Raw genomic sequence first — 19,757 nt, forward strand, 5'->3', positions numbered from 1 at the left:
AATACACTGTACTTGTTAAATATTTCACTCCATAAATGCATCATGTCTGGCAGATTTCTATCCAAGCACAGAGATGAAAAGAGCACACCCTAAAGGAAAAAATGAAAAAAAGACTTCATACACAGGACAAACCAACAGAGCACATCTAAAGCAATGACCTGAAGAATGTGTAATAATCCTGTCTGACAGTAGCGTTGGGGTGTTGCCCTAAGAGTCCACATCACAGAACTACAATTAAAGAGATGTCTCATTATGGAGTCCACTACTAACTGGGCAAGTCAGACATGAGACGTAGTTACAAAGCTCCAACTTCCCTACTAGAGGGCAAACCCAGACCCATGTTCCAGCAAGATGCAGGGAAGGGGGCTCTAGGGCAGCTCATCTTACCTAGAGTGTGTTTGGAGGGTAGCTGGATGCGGAAAAGATAGACAGAAGGGCTTGAACTGGTCAAAGGAGAGTACCTAACCCAATCTCTACACACCAAGGGAAATACACCCCTGCATGCAGTATGAACGGAGAGAAAAGGAGAAGAGCAGAACAGGGTGACATTAAGAAAAATCTTGAACTGGGCTGTAGGGACCAGTCCTAGCACTAACAATCTTCACGTTGTCAAGTATTTCCTAACTCTGTATTCACACTGTGCTGTACATATATTAAACACAGAAGAGGCCCACCCCAACAATACTTTTTCTGGAAACGATACATTTTTTTGGGGGGACTTCTTAAGGCATTTATTCACCATGGTAAGAGATTCAGCTGAAAAAATAGATGTTCTTTTAAGCTAGATAACTGTGTCCAACATTATCCTTAAGGCAAGGCCTGGAGGGACCTAGATAATACCTAGCTTATCACTTAGAGGAATTTTGCTGGAAAACAGGAGATGCAGGTTGAAATCCTCTTCAGGCAATGGGTGGTCTAGACAGGAACTAGGATAAGTAGGACCCCTAAACACTAGGCTATTGGAATAAAACACAAGAGGTGCCTCACCCTCCACCATTTTATTTTCAGCATGTGCAAATGAAGAGGGATTCTAATTTTGCCACAGTGCCATTAAGAGGCATAAAGCAATATAGGATTCTGTCCCAAGTATCTATTTTATGTGGAAACCTAGATTCATCCTAAACTACACCGCTGACACTGTAATACAACGGTACATATTGTTGCAATGTTTGTATGATGTACCTGCTCATATACATCCAGGTGTGAATCATCTGGAATGATATGTGGGCTAACGGACATCCTTCCAGTTTTCAGCTCTATTTGCTGGGCTTGTTCTCTGTAATCAAGGGCTCCACATCCCATTCTGGGAAAAATAAATAAAATATATTTCTAGTTTCAGTCACATGGTAAAGCCAGAGGATACCCTAGAAAGCAGTGCTCCATTTTGCCTAATATGAACATAATTTAACCTCCAAGGCAAGTGATCTAGAACTTTATGAAGGAAGTGTACAAATATTATTAATAAAACACCAGATTTCAAAAAAATCTAGCAAATAGAGACGTTCAATTAAAACACATTTATGAAATGCAAAAGGGTATATTAAAGTGTAGTTGATATATAAAAATGATTACTAGCTTGCCAGCTAAGGGCACAGGCAGATAAAACATCTAGATTAAGATAATCATCAATACACTGGTGAAATAATGTAGTGAACGATACATACCTCTAAACAAAACAATTATATTATATGAGTGGTGTTGTGATGGGAGGGTGTAGCGATTATGTGCACTTATCATACACTAAACCCAGTGCATGATAAGTGGCATGCAACTGCAACACCCCTCTTTTCAAATAAAGCTGAATAATAAATATCCGTGGCAGTCTATGAGAACTGCTGATGGATGTCAGCGGTCTATTGATGGTAATAATTTCTGAAGTTAGCAGAAATTAGAACTGTTCTGTTGTCCATCAATATTAGCTATTTCAGTATAGTGTAACCCATCTTCTCAAGGTGTTTCAAATGCAGCAAATATCTTACTTAGTAATGACATTGCAGAAGAGTGGCACATATGGTTTGAGTTCCTCTGGAAGTGTATTCAGGCTGGAAACAGCTCGGAAATAGACCACCCCATTGGTTGGCTGTGCACAGTACTGGACAGGGACTTCATCAGCTATGAATAAAAAGACAAAGAAAACTGCACCTCATTTTGCAGACACAAAATCTCTGAAAATTAACTTACAGATCTAACAAAACAGTAACTTTTTAGAACTAACTTTTGATATTGCAAAGATAATTTGAGGCTGCTTCCTGTATTCACCAAAGATATTAAACCAAATCCTGGATGAAAGTTTTCTAGTCTAGATAAAATTATTATCAGTTATCAGAACTAACCTCAGAAAGATCATTAACTAACTATTACAATTTTAGAAGGAAGCATTCAAATAATGGCAGGGTAAATCATTTCTTAAAAGGCAATGGAAGCCATTGTCCCTTCATGTCCTCACTATCTCTACACTGGGAGAGAAAGGTAGGGGTGGAAACTATTGCTATAAACCAATAAAACTTGAGAATACAGGAGCCAAAAGCATGGGTGCAGGATCTACAGTAAACAATTTTGTATGCTCACCAAGAAACAGACATAGTACAATTATGCAAGTTAAAAAAGCCAGCAGTGTTCAAAGAGTGGCACAACTTGGATCATCTTTAACATTTCTGAGCTTAGCACAACATATCTCCCTACTAATAGCCAGCTTCTCTGAGGCACTCCTCTGGGAGCAGAACTGCAGTCCTTTTACCTTTTTGAAGCAGACGGTGTACAGCTCTTTATAATACATTCTGCTGATGCTACACAAAAATAGCTGGAATTAAAGCAAAGTGCTACAATTCATGCTGACTAAATTGCACATTGATCCCAACTGCATATTGGTCTCATTTACATTCTGAAGGCAATCTTTTTAAATTTTCAGAAGAGAAACAACTACCTTTTGGAATTCTGTATAAGTCATTGGATGATCAATGCAATGCTGTACTATTTTCTGTAAAATTTGGAACTGAACAATTATAGTCATGTGCCAGCAAGTGGATACAAAAGGAAATGTATTCTTCTCTCTACCCCTTTCTATTCGATCTGGTGCTTTCAGTTCTTTCTACCTAGCTGAATGCTTTGTCTTTTTTACTCTGACTTTTGGCAGAACCAGGACATTTAGAATCCAAGACACTTTGTAGTTCTAGTCTTCATGACAGCTTGAAGGCTACTGTATTGCTGGAAGGCTCCCACTGAAAATCCTCTGCAGCCTAATATTTTCAAGATTCTGGTAAAACTATAGAAAAATGTAGGTGAATCCACTGGGATGGAAGAAATGTAATTTGCAGACAAGTCTTGAAAAAGCAGGAAACATTTCCCTACTTATTCATTCATTCCAAGTGTTGCAGGCAACTTACCAGAACAACCTGTACTTTGGCACATATGAAAAAAGCCTCCACTCTAAACCATAATACTCCCAGATGCATAAACAATCCTCTTCATTTCCCACTAATGCCCCACCAAATAAGTTGAGCTGTTCCTTATTTTTACAAAAGACTTGAGTTGCACTAACCTGCAAATGCTGTTTCCAACTTAGTTAATGGGATCGTGGGCTCAATGTCAGACACTTTTAGAGCTGGGAGACAGGAAGTATCCTGAGGTTTGCTTTGAAGTGCAATTAATTCCAGCCCTAATGAAGAAAGTAGAATATTGATGACAATATATATTTATCATTTTGCCTACATCCTACTGAAACCTATTCGTTTTACAAGTAAAGTAAAGACCATTATAGTAGCAAGCAAGTGTGACATCTCCCACCCTCAATAGCCTTCTCAAATTATTTACTCTATTTGAATAAAATGCTTATTTCAGATCTTCACCATGGAAAATCCAGGACGGTAGTCATAAACAGAGCAAACAGCTCCTTTCTTTAACTTTTCTTACAACAGTATGAGATTCGGTGCTTGAAACTTTACTGGTCACCCACTAAGCAGAATTCAATTGGAAAGATCTGGCCGCCATTAGTAAGCTCCATGGGACAATACACGGGCAACAAAGATCTCCAAGTGAGAAGTGAAGTATCGCCCTCAGTCCACACAGTTCATACACAATGTTGTAGAACTAAATTTTCCAGTTCGTTTTGAAAACGTTAAGTTTTATTAGCCCCTGGATTGTGGCTGCCCAATAACCCTCATGCTTACTTTAATATGCAGACAAGCTTATCTGACTCCTAGAAAAAAAAGAGATCAATTTTTTCCTCCCAGTCCCAGAGACTCCTGTCTATTCTGCAACAATATCTCACTATCCCTCTATAATTTTTTTGCCTCTTTCTCTATGAATATTTTCCAACCTGCCTGGAGCAGGTTGGAGTAGATTATAAACAACAACTGCAGCACTACAAGCTTCAGTCACTTCATACTATGAAGGGGCTTTCAGGAAGCAAAAGGAACTGAAAATGTAATGAAGCAGCTTGTTCTCAAGAAGCCTAGCAGAGGTCTCTTTGCTTGCCCTTAAAAGCCCTTAGAATCCAGGATGGGAGCGAGTCCCATATTGATTATCCTTAAATCCAATTACATAAAATTTACCATATTTTCCTAAATTAACAGATTAATAAATGTTGGTGGGTTTCAGGTATACAAAGTATTTACAATACTCTGCAAGTGACCAACTAAACAACTGGCTGCATTTTTTAAGCAGCAACTAAAACTGAGAGTCTCAAAAGATCCCAACCTTTCTCATATATTTGTTTCTTCTGTTCTTCAGAAAGAGCGTTGACTTTTTGCTTCAGTTTTTCTGCTTCAGTTTTGGCTTGTTTGTCATAATAGGCTTCATCTGGACTCATTGAAAGAGTTAACCTATGTGGATTATCCTGCAGAAATACATCCCCAGAACAAAATGTTATTAAGCTTAAGGAAGACTTCCTCCCTTTTTTTTTTTTGAGCTACCTAGATCTTTGGTTACTGCCATAACTAAATTGCATGCATTACTGTGGTTTCAGATCATTATGAAAGTATTATATAGAAGCAACTTAGGCAGAATTTTGCATTTAAAGAGAGCTTTTTGAATACTCAAGGGGTAGGAAAAAAATGCAGGCAGCTACAAGAACCAGCATGAACAACCATCTACAAACACAAACAATCCCTCAATGTCAACCTGGCCATTGGCCTAATTAAATCAATATAAACGAGACCACTGACTATGTAAGACAGTCACCAGGCCACAGAGGCAAACATTCTGGAAGCTGCATCTAAGATTAACTGCCAGTCTAATTAGATCCTGCAGCCTTTTTCCAGACACCTCCCACAATCTGACTGATTGGCTCAAGAGCAATCAGGTGAGATCACAGGTGCAGATCACAGGTGGTGCTAAGCTCCAAGTGATGTCAAAGATGCAAGCATCTTTGTACAGACCCCCAAAATACTGCCTCAGAGGTGTCATTCGCTCCAAGAGTTCTACTTTTGAAGCGCTGCTATTAAATGCCCCCTTATTATAAACTTGCGGCTCCATTTTATACTGTGGCATTTTAATTACAGAATTATTCAAACAGCTTCCAGCTTTTACAATACTGAAAGGCTCTGAAAGGAAAACTACCTGAATATTGCTTGTTTCAAAATATGGACTCAAAATAGTTTCCACTTCCAAGACCTACTACCCATATTCAGGGCCTGGTAACTGCATTTTCCTATTGTATGTGTTTCTCTCTCTCCTGCTGTGCTGGGTAAAACTCACAAACACCAAGAAAAACGGACTGATTTTCCTGTGACTGGCAACATTATTTCTTAGGAAACTATTATTACATACACAAAGTAAACACTGTGATGAGAAACTTCAGATACAAGAATGCCTGTTCTGGGAGTATCATCATCATGACTTTCTATTTTGAAGATCTGATTTCTCTCTTTTAAACTCATGAGAACTGTGCTCTAAAGGATATTCCAATAATCATATTGCACTCCTTCTGTACGAAAACCAAATACTATTCAGGAACCTTTACCAGTTACTCTCTGGAAAACAGTTTTCAGCTAATTTCTCTGTCTCTCACTGCTTGTGACCATCTGAAGAACATTTTCTTACTGTGAAATAAGATCTGCAGTGACCTAAATGCCATTTGGCGACGCTACCGTGCAGTAACTCCAGTTACTGTGTAGTCATTGTCTCGTGCAGACACGACCACTGGTTAGTTTATGCAAGGTTTCACAATTCAATGTGTTAAAGAGCACCCCAGATGTTTTAAAGGCCTCTACAATATTATATATAAAAACTGAAACAACGTGGGGCTTGGAAACAGAGGAAAATAGAAAAGAAAAGGAATTAAACACCAGACTTAAATCTTCTGGCTAAATTCATTCAGTTTCAGTAAGTAGAGGAAAACAGCATGGGGAACCCACAGAATGTTCAAGGAGAGACACGTCCAACTTACTAAAGATGGTATGTGGCACCTTGGTCACCAGCATTCATCCCAGGACTTTAATATGGGGGGGAGGGGGGGGGGACGGGACGAGACTGGAGCCTCAGTTTAGAGCCATCTTAATTTTAAAGGTCATGAAATTACAGTGATATTAAGCTACCTCCAAAAATGGGTGTTTCAGTTCTGAAAAAATCAAAATGCCTAGAAATGGCCACAACCATACCATAACAAAGAGGTATAATCAGCACAAATTAAGTTAAGTTTTCTCCTCTAGTCTCTTACCTTAAAATACCGTTTAACTTTTTCTTGAAGAAATGCTGGATTTTCCTTCAAGCACTGTCTGAACTGAGACACTTTCTCTGCAACCTTCAGAAGTTCTAGAGGTTCCCCATCGTGATTCCAACAGGAGGCTATGTACTTTTCATTAAGATAAAGTAGATCAATGTGACATTTAATTGCACACTTAAGAATTGGTATGCATATTGCACAACTCAATCATTGCTTATTTCACTACTTCTGTAATGCACTAAACACTCATGTTCGATTTGTATTATGAAGTATAAGTGATATAATTTTTTTTAATTAAAGGAAAAGTGCAATTTTATTCTGCCCAAAGACGACTTGCCACTACAAGTTTTATACACATTTTGTGAGGGCAATTGGTATGTTCTTCCCCACTCTTTGCCAAAACCATCACTTTTAAAAGTATAAGAATTTTAGCCTGACCAGGATAAAGGGCATGGAAAAAGACAAATAGATCCACCAGTGCTATGAGAGATCAGGTTCCAAATATTCCTGACTTTTTTAGCCGAAGGAAATCATGGTGTTTCATTACAAAATACAATATGGACTATTGTTAAAGATAAGAGATCATACACAAAAGCCTCCTGAGTCCGTTTTGTTTGTTTCTGTCAGACAGGGATGCACACACACACCTTATTAGGGCTTGAGTAGATGGGGTTACTCCTTGTAACCTCTGTGAAAGCCGTCAATCAATCCATGCAGTACAAGTACTAGCAAGGTTTTTGTTAAAAGTTTTTGTTTACTGGGGGAATAAACAGGTCAAGAACTGAATCAAATTGCATTAAAATGGATGTAAAATAAACAAAGGGAAAATGTTCTCCTAAATCTTCTACCAAAATTAAGTTGTTTACTAAAGTTTATATCCTTCCTTTAAGAATGAGCAGGTACACATTTTTGTGTTATCTATGATTTCTAAAAATAGCAGCACAGCTCCAGCATGGGACCAATACTCATTATTATTTACATCAAGAGTGCAAGAAGTTTTACAAATGTATAAGGCCCTTCCCCAAGCCTACAATTTCAGCACCCACCTCCCATAAAAGTATTCATTATTGAAGCAAGCAATCCCACTGACATCAGCAGAGCTACTCACACACAGAAAATAGGACTGGCCCCTAAGTTAGACATTACAATACCAACAGACTTTTAGGGCTATCCCTGGGGAAGGACAGAAGAAAAGCATAAAAACAAAGATGAAAAAAGGAAGATATTTCAGTGGACTTTTGCAAGAGAAATTCTGGAAAATGAAGCCCCCAAGTATGCAGACTCTGATGGACATAGATATTTTATTTACTCAGAAAAAAAGAACTTACTGATGTCAAGGAAAGCCCAAAACTAGTAGACTGATGCTTCAGCTGGATTTCAATTTTGTGAAGCAGAGCTTCAATCTTATCTTCCTCAAAACCTTTCCTTCAGGCAAAAAGAAAATAAAATATTATACCCATTAAACACCAATCATCATCAATGAAGCTGGAAAAATGACAGTATGAGAATCTTCCAAATTTAATTCTAGTCATTTAGTGAAATAGCACTAATAATTGTAACCTCTGAAGGTTATTGTGATCAGCACACTATTAATAGGGTAAGTATTTAAGAAAAGTATTCAAGGTGGGAGAGACATGTGGGGTAAGATCTGTTAAGAGTACTGAACTACAGCAGACCTCTACCTCATTGCAGTTCCCATAAATTTATGCTAAAAGTATATTTTTCAACAGCACCTACTAATAATAATTTGGGCTAAAGGAATCCTTCAATATCTGGCAGAATTTAACATTACTCACTCAATAACATCATCAATTGTTCTAGCAATAATTTGTTTGACAGTTTCAATGTCTCTCTCAGCAATTCCTTGCAGACCCACGCTGAAGTAAGCTTCTTTTGTGTAGCCATTAAACCTAGAATAAAACACATTTATTCCAGCTGCAGGTACTACAAGCTCAGTATTAACTAGTTCATGAATACAAAAAGTCTAACCTGCAAAGACTTAACTAATTTGCAAGTGGATAAACATTCACTTTTGATTCAGGCAATGCAGGCACTTGCCTGCAGTGGTTCAGGCTAGAAACTGGGGGGTGCTAGAGTGAGCCCTCCCTTATATTTCTCATGCTGAGCTGAGGCAGCGGTCATGGCTAGGCCCTGGCAGGAGGCTATGATTAGGGAGGGGTTTAAATCCCCACCCTGGCCTACATAGTCCCCAGCAGGAGTGTGCCTGGAGGGGGAAGGGAAAGCAGCCTTGCCAGGCTCCCCACCCCCTCACTGCTCAAGCAGCAGGAGTGTTGCCAGCCCCCAGCATCCAGCCCAGAGTCTGAGGCAAAGGGTGGCAGGGGTGGGGTGGGGGAAGGGAGGACTGCATTCATCTGTTGATGATACTTAGCTTATCAATCTCCCTCTCCCTGCTTCTTCATACTGTCTGCATCAAATTGACAGGCACTGCATTCATTTGCAAGCCAGTCATTTCTCACACTGCTAAGCAAGCCAGCAGGGAGCTTATCAAAATATAAAGCTTATCAACCCATCAGGAAAACAAAGCCTCTCTCATTAGTTCAGGCTCTTCTTAAATGACTTTTTGCAAACAGAAGGGAGGGACATTATCAACGTTCCCTCTAAGGAGCAGCAGTCTGTGAGAGCACCGCCTCGATTCGGCATGGGACGCTTACCGAAGGGGGCTGAGGGCAGGAGGCTGGCGTGGGAGGGCTAGCACAGGCTCTGCCAGCTTCAGGGAAGTGCTCTGCTCCCCGGCCCTGATGCGGGGGAGAGGAGCACTTCCCCGGAGCTGGCGGAGCCCATGCCAGGCTCCCGCCCCAGCCTCTCTTAGTGCACGGCCTTGAAAAGGCTACGTGTGGCTACACTTTTAGATAAAGTAGTTTCAGATATTGAACAAGAGATTCCTGCCTACTTGCTGCAAAGTATAAAATAGAAAACACTTGGGAGGGGAGGGGGAATTATATCACTACAAGTCAGAACATTACTGTAACTTAACACAATAGTCTCTGACTATCTTCATAGTTTCATAGTTGGTAGGGTCGGAAGGGACCTGAGGAGATCATCAACTCCGACCCCCTGCCATGGCAGGAAAAAGTACTCGGCTCAAACGACCCCAGCGAGGTGTTTGTCTAACCTCCTCTTAAAGACCCCCAGGGTAGGAGCCAGCACCACTTTGCTTGGAAGTTCATTCCAGATCCCAGCCGCCCTGACAGTGAAATAGTGCCTCCTGATGTCTAGTCTGAATCTACCCTCTGCCAGCTTGTGACCATTATTTCTAGTCACTCCTGGTAGTGCTCGGGGGAACAGGGACTCCCCCAATGCCTGCTGGTCCCCTCTGACTAGTTTGTAACAGGCCACTAGATCCCCCCCTCAGCCTTCTCTTGTGGAGGCTGAACAGGTTCAGGTCCCTTAGCCTCTCCTCGTAGGGCCTGCCCTGCTGCCCCCGATCATGCAGGTGGCCCTCCTCTGGACCCTCTCAATGCTGTCCACATCTCTTCTGAAGTGCAGCGCCCAGAACTGGACGCAGTACTGCGGCCTGACCAGTGTCGCATAGAGGGGGAGGATCACCTCCTTGGAGCTGCTCAAGATGCATCTGTGGATGCATGACAAAGTGTGGTTGGCCTTCCTGACCGCGTCCCCACACTGTCGGCCCATGTTCATCTTGCCTATCTATAATGTCCCTTTTAAGGTATTTCACTGTTTCTTTGTAGTAAACAGAATACAGCAGAAGATCTGTGTTATAGTTTTCAAATAAATTATTTATATAAGAGTTAATTTTGCCCAAGAGTAATTTTATAACAATACTAATATTACAGAAACTGTTTATTAAATTGTGATGTACAGTGAATTGTAACACTTACCCAACATCAGGAGAAAAATCTGTACCAATGTTGGCCTCTATTAAGGCTTTATAAAAGGGAGAATTAGGTCCACCAACCAACAAGGAAGACAGCAGGTTTAAGGTAAAGTTTTCAAAAGTATCTGTAATGCTAAAGAAATAAAAATGTTTTCTAAGAATGTAAAAGTGTGGTTCTCTCTGAAACAGTGCTGTGAGGCACTGTGTTTCTTGTAGTTCAATGACAGCTGATGTAATATTCATTGCTATTGGGAATTTTGATGGGGAACAGGGTTGGCAGGATCATTATTTCCAGTTCTGCTTCCTCAGCCTTGGCACAGATGTCCCCATTGAGTTCTCGTCATCCTGTGCATCATTACCAGCAGCTAAAGGTTTTTTGCTGGACGAATTAGGCCCAAAATACATCTGTGTAACCCCAAGACTATCAAAAAGTTTGCACAAGGCCAACACTAGCTGAAAAATAGTAAGCCAATGGTTTACACAAAACACTGTCACAGATGCATGTCCTCCTTTAATTCCACCCGCTATGCAGAAAGCAGCTAAAAATACATCAATTACTGATACTAAATTCTTTTGATGAGTAATAGTTTAATTGGGATGTTTTGTCAACTGGGAAATGGAGATCATTAATGGGCATGAAATAGAACTGTCACGAAAATCCAAGTTTAACATGATTCTTCACTCTAGAATTTCCTTTTTGATACACTTACTCTGACAACAAGCAGCTGACACTGACAGTTGTCTGCTTAGTAGGATCTGAAGCAAATGAATCTAAGCCACATGTCACATGATGTTCTCTCTGTCAAGTATAACAAAAATCAGAGTAAGGCTATTTAAAACAGATCACACAAACAATAGTAGTGAATGATCATTTGCATTTCTACAGCATCTTCTTTCCAAGGATTTCAAAGCACTTTACAAAGTAACTCATTTAACATTTTCTAAACTCATGAATATACCACAGTAGAACCAGGATTACCTTCCCCTACTCAGATAATGGTTTATGAGCTAGCCCAAAGTTTGACAGCTGTAACAAACAGCTGTGCAAAACCACTTAAGTGTTGCCAGTTGGCAGTGCCCTTTATTTGAAATGGCACTGCTTCTCCAATGAGCTGTGTAGGACTGCAGCTATGTTTGAGAAGAGAAGCAGCACCTTTCGAAGTAAACCAATCAGCCAAACAGGTCGTTTTTAATTCAGCAACCCCATGCAAACTAAGAGTTAAAAACCATCCCAGATGAGACTCGGATTGCCCTATACTTGTTTATTCTTGCCTGCCTGAGGTAAGCACTTTTTTTTTTTTTTTTTTAAATAGGTGAGGGAACAGAGAAAGAAAGGATCAAGCAATATGCAAGTAGGATTGGGTGAAAGACTATTCAGGACTTGCTGTTTCAAAGAATAGATCAAGATTCTTACTGAGTTAGAAATAAACCTGAGGATCTCAACTAGCAATCCTATGTACTGAGTGCTTAATCAAGACTCTAGTTAACTTGTTAACCTTCAAGATGTTAAAGAGCATGGGAACCTAAACATATAATAAGCAGGTCCTAGCAGTTGACTGTGGAAATCTGTCTTAAGGCTAAAAAAATAGGAACATTTTTATAACTTGACAAAATACACGGTTTTTAAAACCATTCACATGCAACTGTAAATTGAAAGGGACTGGGGCCAGTCTTAATACAAAGTTACTGTAATGCAATGGCTGACTGCACATAGCTCAACTCACAGCCCACAGGGCTGTGTCATCTGGTCCATAAGGCTCTCCACCGTTCCAAAATGTTGATGGCAGGGGAGTGGTGGCCAATCTCCAGCTGTCAAAATTCCAGACCTGTGGGGAGCCCTATGGGCTGGATAGCATTGCCTTGCATGTTATATCGGGAATGCAGGGCCTGATAGGGGTGTGCAGCATGGGGCCGACCCAGGTGCACACAAGCCGGGTGGAGGCAGTGTGGGGCCCAGATTCGGGCATGTAGGGCCAAAAGGATATGATGCAGGGCCTGATCTAAGACTGGTCCTCCATTAGTCATCCAGCCCACAGGGCTTAAAGTTTGAACAGCACTGACGCATAGTATTTATTTACTTACAGGCTTATCCCAGAGTTGCTGTTTTGGAATAGCAGTGTTAGGTTCAATTTTCTGAAACTTAATCAATGCTTCCTCATGAATTTGTTTTAAATGTTGCTCCAAGGGGAAGTTTCCATAAGTGAAAAACCTGTATTTTAAACAAATTCAGGATTATATTTTCTAGCCTTCATACATGATTTAGTAGTAATAAAGCCCATATATGAAGTTAAATGTAGTATATTTTAGTTAGTTACACACACACACACACACACACACACACACACAGAGGTAAAAGTGCATTTTAAGACCAATACATTTACCAAAAACTACACTAAAAAGTTCTGCCACAGAAATAAAATTTAAAGACAACAGTTCTGACTTCAGTTATGAACTGAAGTCAAATGAGGCTAAAAACAATAATAGACTATCTTTCAAAAGAAATACATGTGCGCATTGCCAACATAATCCAAGAAGCCAAATGCCCAATACTAAATTTTGAAAAAGTAGCAAGGTTAATTAACACCTCACAATGACAACTGCCCCAAATTGCTTTGGTCCAAACCTGAAGTTGATCTATAAAGACAGACCCTTTCACCTGCATGGAGCACCAGGGACTGATTTAGGGTTTTAAAGAAGCACCAGGAGCTGTCTATGGATGGATATCCTAGTGCAGGACCAAAGTCTGCATTTGTATGTTACAAAAAAGATGAAGAAAATGCACACAAACGTAGTAGGGTGCAGATTAATGTTTTTTAATGCTAACCTGATTCCCATGAATGATCCCTGAACTGACAGCCTTCACAACTGAATTCTGTTTACCCAGAAATTTTAGACAGAAGAAGGCAGAATCAATACTGTTCAAATCCTCATTTGCACCCCTTATCTCTTATCTGAAGGGATCATCTCCAAAATCTCCATATCAAGCCAATCACTAACTTCTATACCCACTTTGTCAAATACACCAAGACTACTGTTTAAGCTCTGTGAACACTTAGTGTTAGAAACTTGTGTCAGACAGGCGAGGTAAGAGCCATCAGTTTGTAATAATTATTTTTTAACTTCCAAGTTGGGCTGGATTTGAATGATGCACAAGTTAAAAGCCCCAAGTGTATACACCTTCCTCAGGTCTGTACAAATTTTTCCCTAGCCAACTTCATAAAACACTAATGCCTCATTTGAAATAAATAGGTATTTGTTTCCCTTACCATAAAGCAAAAAGATTATACACTGAGTTAGTATTTTAAGCCAACAACAACAATTTAAAATACCTAGCATTGCTTGGATGATAATGACTGGCATGAAACTGTTTAAGCTGCTCCCACGTAAGATCAGGAATATTCAAGGGATCTCCACCAGATATAACAGCATAAGTGTGATCAGGAAGGAGTTTATTCTGTAGATGTTGTGAGAATACTCTCTCATTGTCTGTCTTAAAGGGGAAAAAAGACAAATTAGTAGAGCAATCAGTGGAAGTTTAATGATAGAACTTGATCTTACAACCTTTATCAAACATCCTTATATAAGCTTGTAGCCTTAGAGACTTAATACTAATTGTGAATATGTGGTTACTGCAATATTGTACTGGCCATGTCCTGCAATCCTGTATTTCCAACTTTTGCTCAAAAGGACAGAAAGGAAATAGTGGGTAAAGATGTGACATGCCTATATAGTGAACTGATTTGATTACGTAATACAAGTGGGGTGGACCCATGATCACAGTCTTGTTAATTTGTGAATCACTCAAATATGGATTAGAGTTGCCCGCTGAACAATGCATGACGATGTCATTGCATGAGAAAGTTCCTACCAGAATGCGTGTGTCCAGTCCCCTAGTGAACTGTGTTCCAAGAAAGTTACCTGCTCAGTGAAAGCCAAGTCACATAATGGAAGGGATCACTATCATGCCAACTACAGACAGGCAGCCTGGGAGTGCTGGTCATGTCATGTTTATTATGGATTAAAATCCAGGGCAAATTACTTTCTATTAGCTGTGTTGCAGGTCTGCACTCAGTATGTACCACTAAGATACTATGCTTGCATAAATAAACTTTTCATAATCTCCTTAAAAATAAGCTTATTCACCATACCTCCAGTATTATTGTTGTATCTGTGAAATTAACTTTAGGAGAGTAGGGCTATTAAAACTCAATGCAATAATCAAATAGATAATTTGCAGATTAACTGTTTTCTTTATTCATACTGGACTTTATAATTACCAAATGAGAATGGAAAAAAAAATCCAGAACTTACAAATGCCCCCTTCATTTCATTAAAAACAACTCCTTTGAAGACTAGTGGTGTCTGAGGATCATATGGATTCTCATGTTCTAGCCTCCAACCTTCTTGCCTATAAAAATTAAAAATATAAAGTAAGTATTGGATTAACACTTCATATTTGCATGCACATTGAATTCTAAAGTCTTACCAGAAATCTAGCTGTCGTAGACATGGGAAGAAAGCAGCATCCAAATACACAGACAGGAGATTCTGAAAATCCTTTGGATTTTGTGTGGAAAAAGGGTAGAGCGTATAATCACTGGCTGCATACAAATGAAATAAATATTAATGAGCAAAGCATTTTAGCAATCAATAGCATACATCTTTTCTTAATTTTAAGTTCTACTGTCTGTACAATTAGCTGAAACATGGAGCCTTACTTATTCACGCACCCATTTTTTGGTGTTTAAGGGGATAGTTTTCCTTCAACCCTCAGCAAAGTTCTAATAATATAGTAAGACCCTTTTTCTCTAACATTGTTTATATCCATAGCATATGAGTAAATGTTCTGTTGAAGCAACAAATATGTAAGAACTAATCCATATTTGTCAAATGAATAAAGTATTTTTACCATGGTTTGTTAAACTGCTTACTTGTTTTTTTAGCAAAATGTAATACCATGTAGTGGATCCCTCAGTCACTGTGTACCAATGAAGTCTGCACAGAGTTATGCATAGATTTTTAATATGTCAAAACAAGTATCTTCAATTCCATGAGGGACTTTTTTCAGGAAATCGCAAGGATAATTAATATTACACTATATACTATCCATTATCTTATCCTCACCTGTGAATGCATTCATGAAAGTGGACAGTGACCTGTTTAACATTTTAAAGAATGGATCTCTGCAGGGATATTTTTGGGAGCCACAAAGAACAGTATGCTCAAGGATGTGTGGGACGCCAGTGCTGTCCATTGGAGTGGTACGAAACTGCACACTTAAAAAAAAAAAAGACAATATAATGATTTTCTGACCAAAAGACAGTGCAACTATTATTTTTTAAGTTTAGCCTTATATAAAAGGCAGTATAGTCTCTTAAAGGGGTGTCTCAATTTTGGAGCAACGAGGAGACATGTGCAATATATATATTTTTATCTAGAGGGTAACAACTACATTCACCATTAAGGTAGCTTGAGCAGGGAGCTAGACCCGATGATCTTCCAAGATCCCTTCCAGCCCTGATGTCTATGAAATCTATGAAATCAGTGGCCTGACAATGAACAGACTTGTTATATGTAAGATATGGAATTCTTCAGTACATATGTACATACTGAGATTAAAAAGCAACTCGCAGAACAACTCTTGTATCAAAGGTTGGCAATAAAACTACTATAATGGTGACATCATAAAGTAATTTCCTCTTCAAAAAACTCAAAGTCACGCTTATTAGGGGTGCACAGATATACTTTTGGGGCTGATACCGATAGCCGATATTAAAGGAGACATATCGGCCCATACCAACCTGATTTCTGATACAGCTGCCTCCAGCTGGTAAGTCTGGTGTGGTGCAAGGGGAGGGGAGAGAGAAGGGGCATGGGGGGACAAAATCAACACCCCACACAGTGAGGGAGTGGGCAGGGGCAGGCGCTGCCCAGGTGCAGGAGGCCAAAGCTGTGGCTCACTGAGGGGGGCAGGGAGGCCTGCAGCTCCCACTGCTGCTTGCACCCCAGGAGGAAAGGGGGGAGTCCGTGTGCCCCCGGATCTGCACAGAGGCAGGCTGCAGCTGGGGCTGCATGGGGCTCTTCTCAGCAAGGGCTGGGCTCAGAGCAGGCCCCGGCAGCGCTGGGAGGATGCTGCATCCACCCCAAATTTCACCACCTCTTTGCCCCCCGCGCTCCCACCACCAGTTGCCTGGCACAGCTCTGGCTTAACACCCCACCTCCACCCATACACCAGGAAGAGCCGGGCTGCGCGGGTCAGCTGGCGGCGGCACTGGGAGTGGAGCGGCAGTGTAATCTGGGGTTGGCGCAGCATCCTCTGAGCACCGCCAGCGCCCGCCATGAAGAGCCCTGTGCAGCCCTGGCTGCAGCCTGCTCCACCCCACACAGATCTGGGGGGTGTATACCCCCCACCACGAGCTGTGGCTCTGGCCCCCTCGCCCTGCCTGGGCAGCACCTGCCCATGCCTCTGCCCCCACCCCTCACTGTGGGGTGGGCCTTGATCTGCCCCCCCCATGCTTCCCTCCCCCCTCCTTCCACCACACTGGATTTACCAGCTGGAGGCAGCTCTCCACACTGCCAGCTCTGCTCCTCACTGCCTGTGCTGCGTTGTGGCTGCATGCAGCATGGGCATTTATCAGCCAAATTATCGGCCCCATCAGGTCAATATCCAATGCTGCCAGTTTTCTTTATATCGGTACCGATCCAATATCGGACTGATGTAAAGTGCACTTCTAATACTTATTATTAACTTTAAAATGGAGGGGGGTGTACAAATTAAACCTTGATTACATGTGAAAATGGTTGTAATTTAACAAAATGAGTTTGGAGATAGACTAGGTTAAATCAGTGCAACCTTCTATCCCTTATATAGATGCTTTTAAATCCAGTGAAAAGTGGTTCATTATTATTTTATTTATAACTGTAAGAAATCAACAGAAGCTATACCAAAATAAGTTACTTTCACGGGATTTGAACAGACAACCTCTAAAATTTTCCTTGCTGAAAAACTGAACTCATTTTTTTCTAATTGTAAAACAAAGGGGAAATGAAGTTTTGATAAAAATAAGATTTTGGTTTAAATCTTATGAAGCTGAGGTTCTTAGAAAGAAAGTTTTAATAAACCAGTCTTTATTATCATGCTGAATTAATGTTTGCAAACCATGAACTGATACGTAGATGGAAGAGGTCAGGGTCCTTCCAACCTTGACTCTGCATAAGGGACATCTAAAAGCAAGATACAATAATGCTGGAACCATCTGAAGGACCTTGTAATTTGTGACAAATTTTCTGAAGATTCTGAAATGGCAGACACTAAAACCAATGGCCGACTCTAAAACCAATAACCAAATGGCCAACGCTGAAACCTACTATCCTCAGCAAAGATCTAATAAAACCCTGGAACTTTGTTGCCAGAAGCTTCTGTAAAAAAACAAACGAACAAACAAACAAAAAAATGGTGAAACAAAGGTATTTTATTTTTAACCAAATTAAAGCTGCGCGACTCCTGTAACTGCCATCTTTATGAATTCAAGATTTGGCTGCTGTCAGCAAAGTTGGCCAACATCAACTCCACATTTATGAACCATGCTAGGACATAGACCTGACAAGAATTAACTCAACTGACTTCTCTAGGAATCCACAGCAGAATCCCTGGCTCAAATCAAGTGCGCAGGCCACCAGCTTTAGCAGTGAAATGCGCCAGACACTACCACACACTGTAATGCCAGGGAATGACATTCAGCATGCCCTGAAAAGTAGTTCCATCAATATATGGGTACCTTCTTAACTCAGAGCTATTTTCTCTGCCACCTTGAGAAAAACCATAACCAATAGGGTTGTGCAAAGCTTTGGTCCCTTATTTGACTCGAAGGAGATCCGGCCCAATTCGGTGGCCAAATCGCTGAATCTGAATCGAATCAGGAGACCCTTTAACCTCTCCGAATAAAGTTGGAGCCCTTCAAATTGATTCGGAGAGATTCAGAAAGATTTGAGGATTCAGACCTAGACACAGCTTTAAACGTTTTTTCTACATACCTCAAGGTACCAGGCGTGGCTCGTGAAAGCTGTGATCCTGGGGTGGATGGAGCATCCCACAGGAGCCCGGGAGGGGAGATCCCAACACGCTTGGCAGCAGACCTGGAAGTGGACCAGAAGCACTTCCGGTCCACTTCCAGGTCTGCCAGGGAGAGCATGGGGGCCCCCCCCACACCCTGGCAACTGGTGCCTGGCCTCCTGGGTCGGGGGGAGCCACCCGGGGTCTCGCCATGGCCGATCGTCGAGCGGGGTACGTAGGGGGGCCCCCCAGCGTGCTCGGCAGCAGACTTGGAAGTGGACCAGAAGTATTCTGGTCCACTTCCAGGTTTACCGCTGAGCCCTGTGGGATGCTCCAGCATCACAGCACTCACGAGCCGCGCCTGGTACCTCGAGGTGTGTAGAAAAAACATTTAAAGCTGTGTCTATGGCCGAATCGCTGATTGTCCAAATCAGCATTGAATCTTCAGATTCAGCAGAACCGAATCGGGCAGATCGGTCCAAATCAACTAATTGAATCACTGCCCCCGACTTGGGCCAAATCCAAATCGAATACGACCCATTTTAGGCACCCCTAATAACCAGTGATGATTTGTCATCACTCAGATTAATAAGTTCTATCTGCTGATCGCAGCAATACATGACAACGATACCTGAATAGGTTATTGGAGTCTTCTCGTGCCACATGTAAATATTTGGCTCCTGTATCCTCATGGCTAAGTTTCACTGCAGTTAGGAATAGCTCAGGAACAGCTGTCACCTAAAAGAAAACCTCTGTTAGAAATGATTTGAACTTAGGTAAGATAAATAAGGAACACTATGAAAAGAATCATCTTGCTTTTCTTGTAATTCTGTATGCGTCTAAGGTAAACATCAGAAGAACTTAAGGTCACGAACAGACATAGAAGACAAGTCCATCCGTTTCAAAATGAACATACTGTATCTTTTGATACTTCAGTAAAGTAAAGCAGTTGGAAACCTGTCAGTCAGCCCCTTATGTTTCACAAGAAATCAAGTTATAACTTACGTGCTTTGCTATTTTATGTTGCAACTATTTGAAAGTTTTATTAGTGCATTCATTTTATTGGATTTTCTTAAATATTGCTTTTACAAACTTTGAAAGCAAGTAACATATTAATAAGAAAAAACAAATGTTGATACAGTCAGTTTTTACTGTTCTGAAGAAACTGGGTTGTCCGCCCCAAACTG

At 40.8% G+C, this 19,757-nt stretch overlaps 1 protein-coding gene across 1 annotated transcript in view; it reads right to left on the reverse strand.

The window, feature by feature from the left end:
* PITRM1 (pitrilysin metallopeptidase 1) overlaps nucleotides 1–19,757 on the reverse strand; it is a 35,490-nt gene that overhangs the window by 11,497 nt on the left and 4,236 nt on the right. Inside the window, exons 3-18 of the mRNA XM_006024068.3 lie at nucleotides 19,202–19,308; nucleotides 15,642–15,793; nucleotides 15,004–15,118; nucleotides 14,829–14,925; nucleotides 13,847–14,007; nucleotides 12,600–12,726; nucleotides 11,228–11,316; nucleotides 10,522–10,650; nucleotides 8,458–8,571; nucleotides 7,990–8,086; nucleotides 6,656–6,790; nucleotides 4,696–4,834; nucleotides 3,539–3,655; nucleotides 1,980–2,112; nucleotides 1,183–1,303; nucleotides 13–89 (exon numbers count right to left, since the gene is read on the reverse strand). Coding sequence (XP_006024130.2) covers nucleotides 13–89; nucleotides 1,183–1,303; nucleotides 1,980–2,112; nucleotides 3,539–3,655; nucleotides 4,696–4,834; nucleotides 6,656–6,790; nucleotides 7,990–8,086; nucleotides 8,458–8,571; nucleotides 10,522–10,650; nucleotides 11,228–11,316; nucleotides 12,600–12,726; nucleotides 13,847–14,007; nucleotides 14,829–14,925; nucleotides 15,004–15,118; nucleotides 15,642–15,771 — 1,781 coding nt within the window. The 5' untranslated portion in view covers nucleotides 15,772–15,793; nucleotides 19,202–19,308. The remainder of the gene's footprint in view (nucleotides 1–12; nucleotides 90–1,182; nucleotides 1,304–1,979; nucleotides 2,113–3,538; nucleotides 3,656–4,695; nucleotides 4,835–6,655; nucleotides 6,791–7,989; nucleotides 8,087–8,457; nucleotides 8,572–10,521; nucleotides 10,651–11,227; nucleotides 11,317–12,599; nucleotides 12,727–13,846; nucleotides 14,008–14,828; nucleotides 14,926–15,003; nucleotides 15,119–15,641; nucleotides 15,794–19,201; nucleotides 19,309–19,757) is intronic.

The sequence above is a fragment of the Alligator sinensis genome, unplaced genomic scaffold (assembly GCF_000455745.1).
Source record: "Alligator sinensis unplaced genomic scaffold, ASM45574v1 scaffold43_1, whole genome shotgun sequence".
Taxonomy (NCBI): Eukaryota; Metazoa; Chordata; order Crocodylia; family Alligatoridae; genus Alligator; species Alligator sinensis.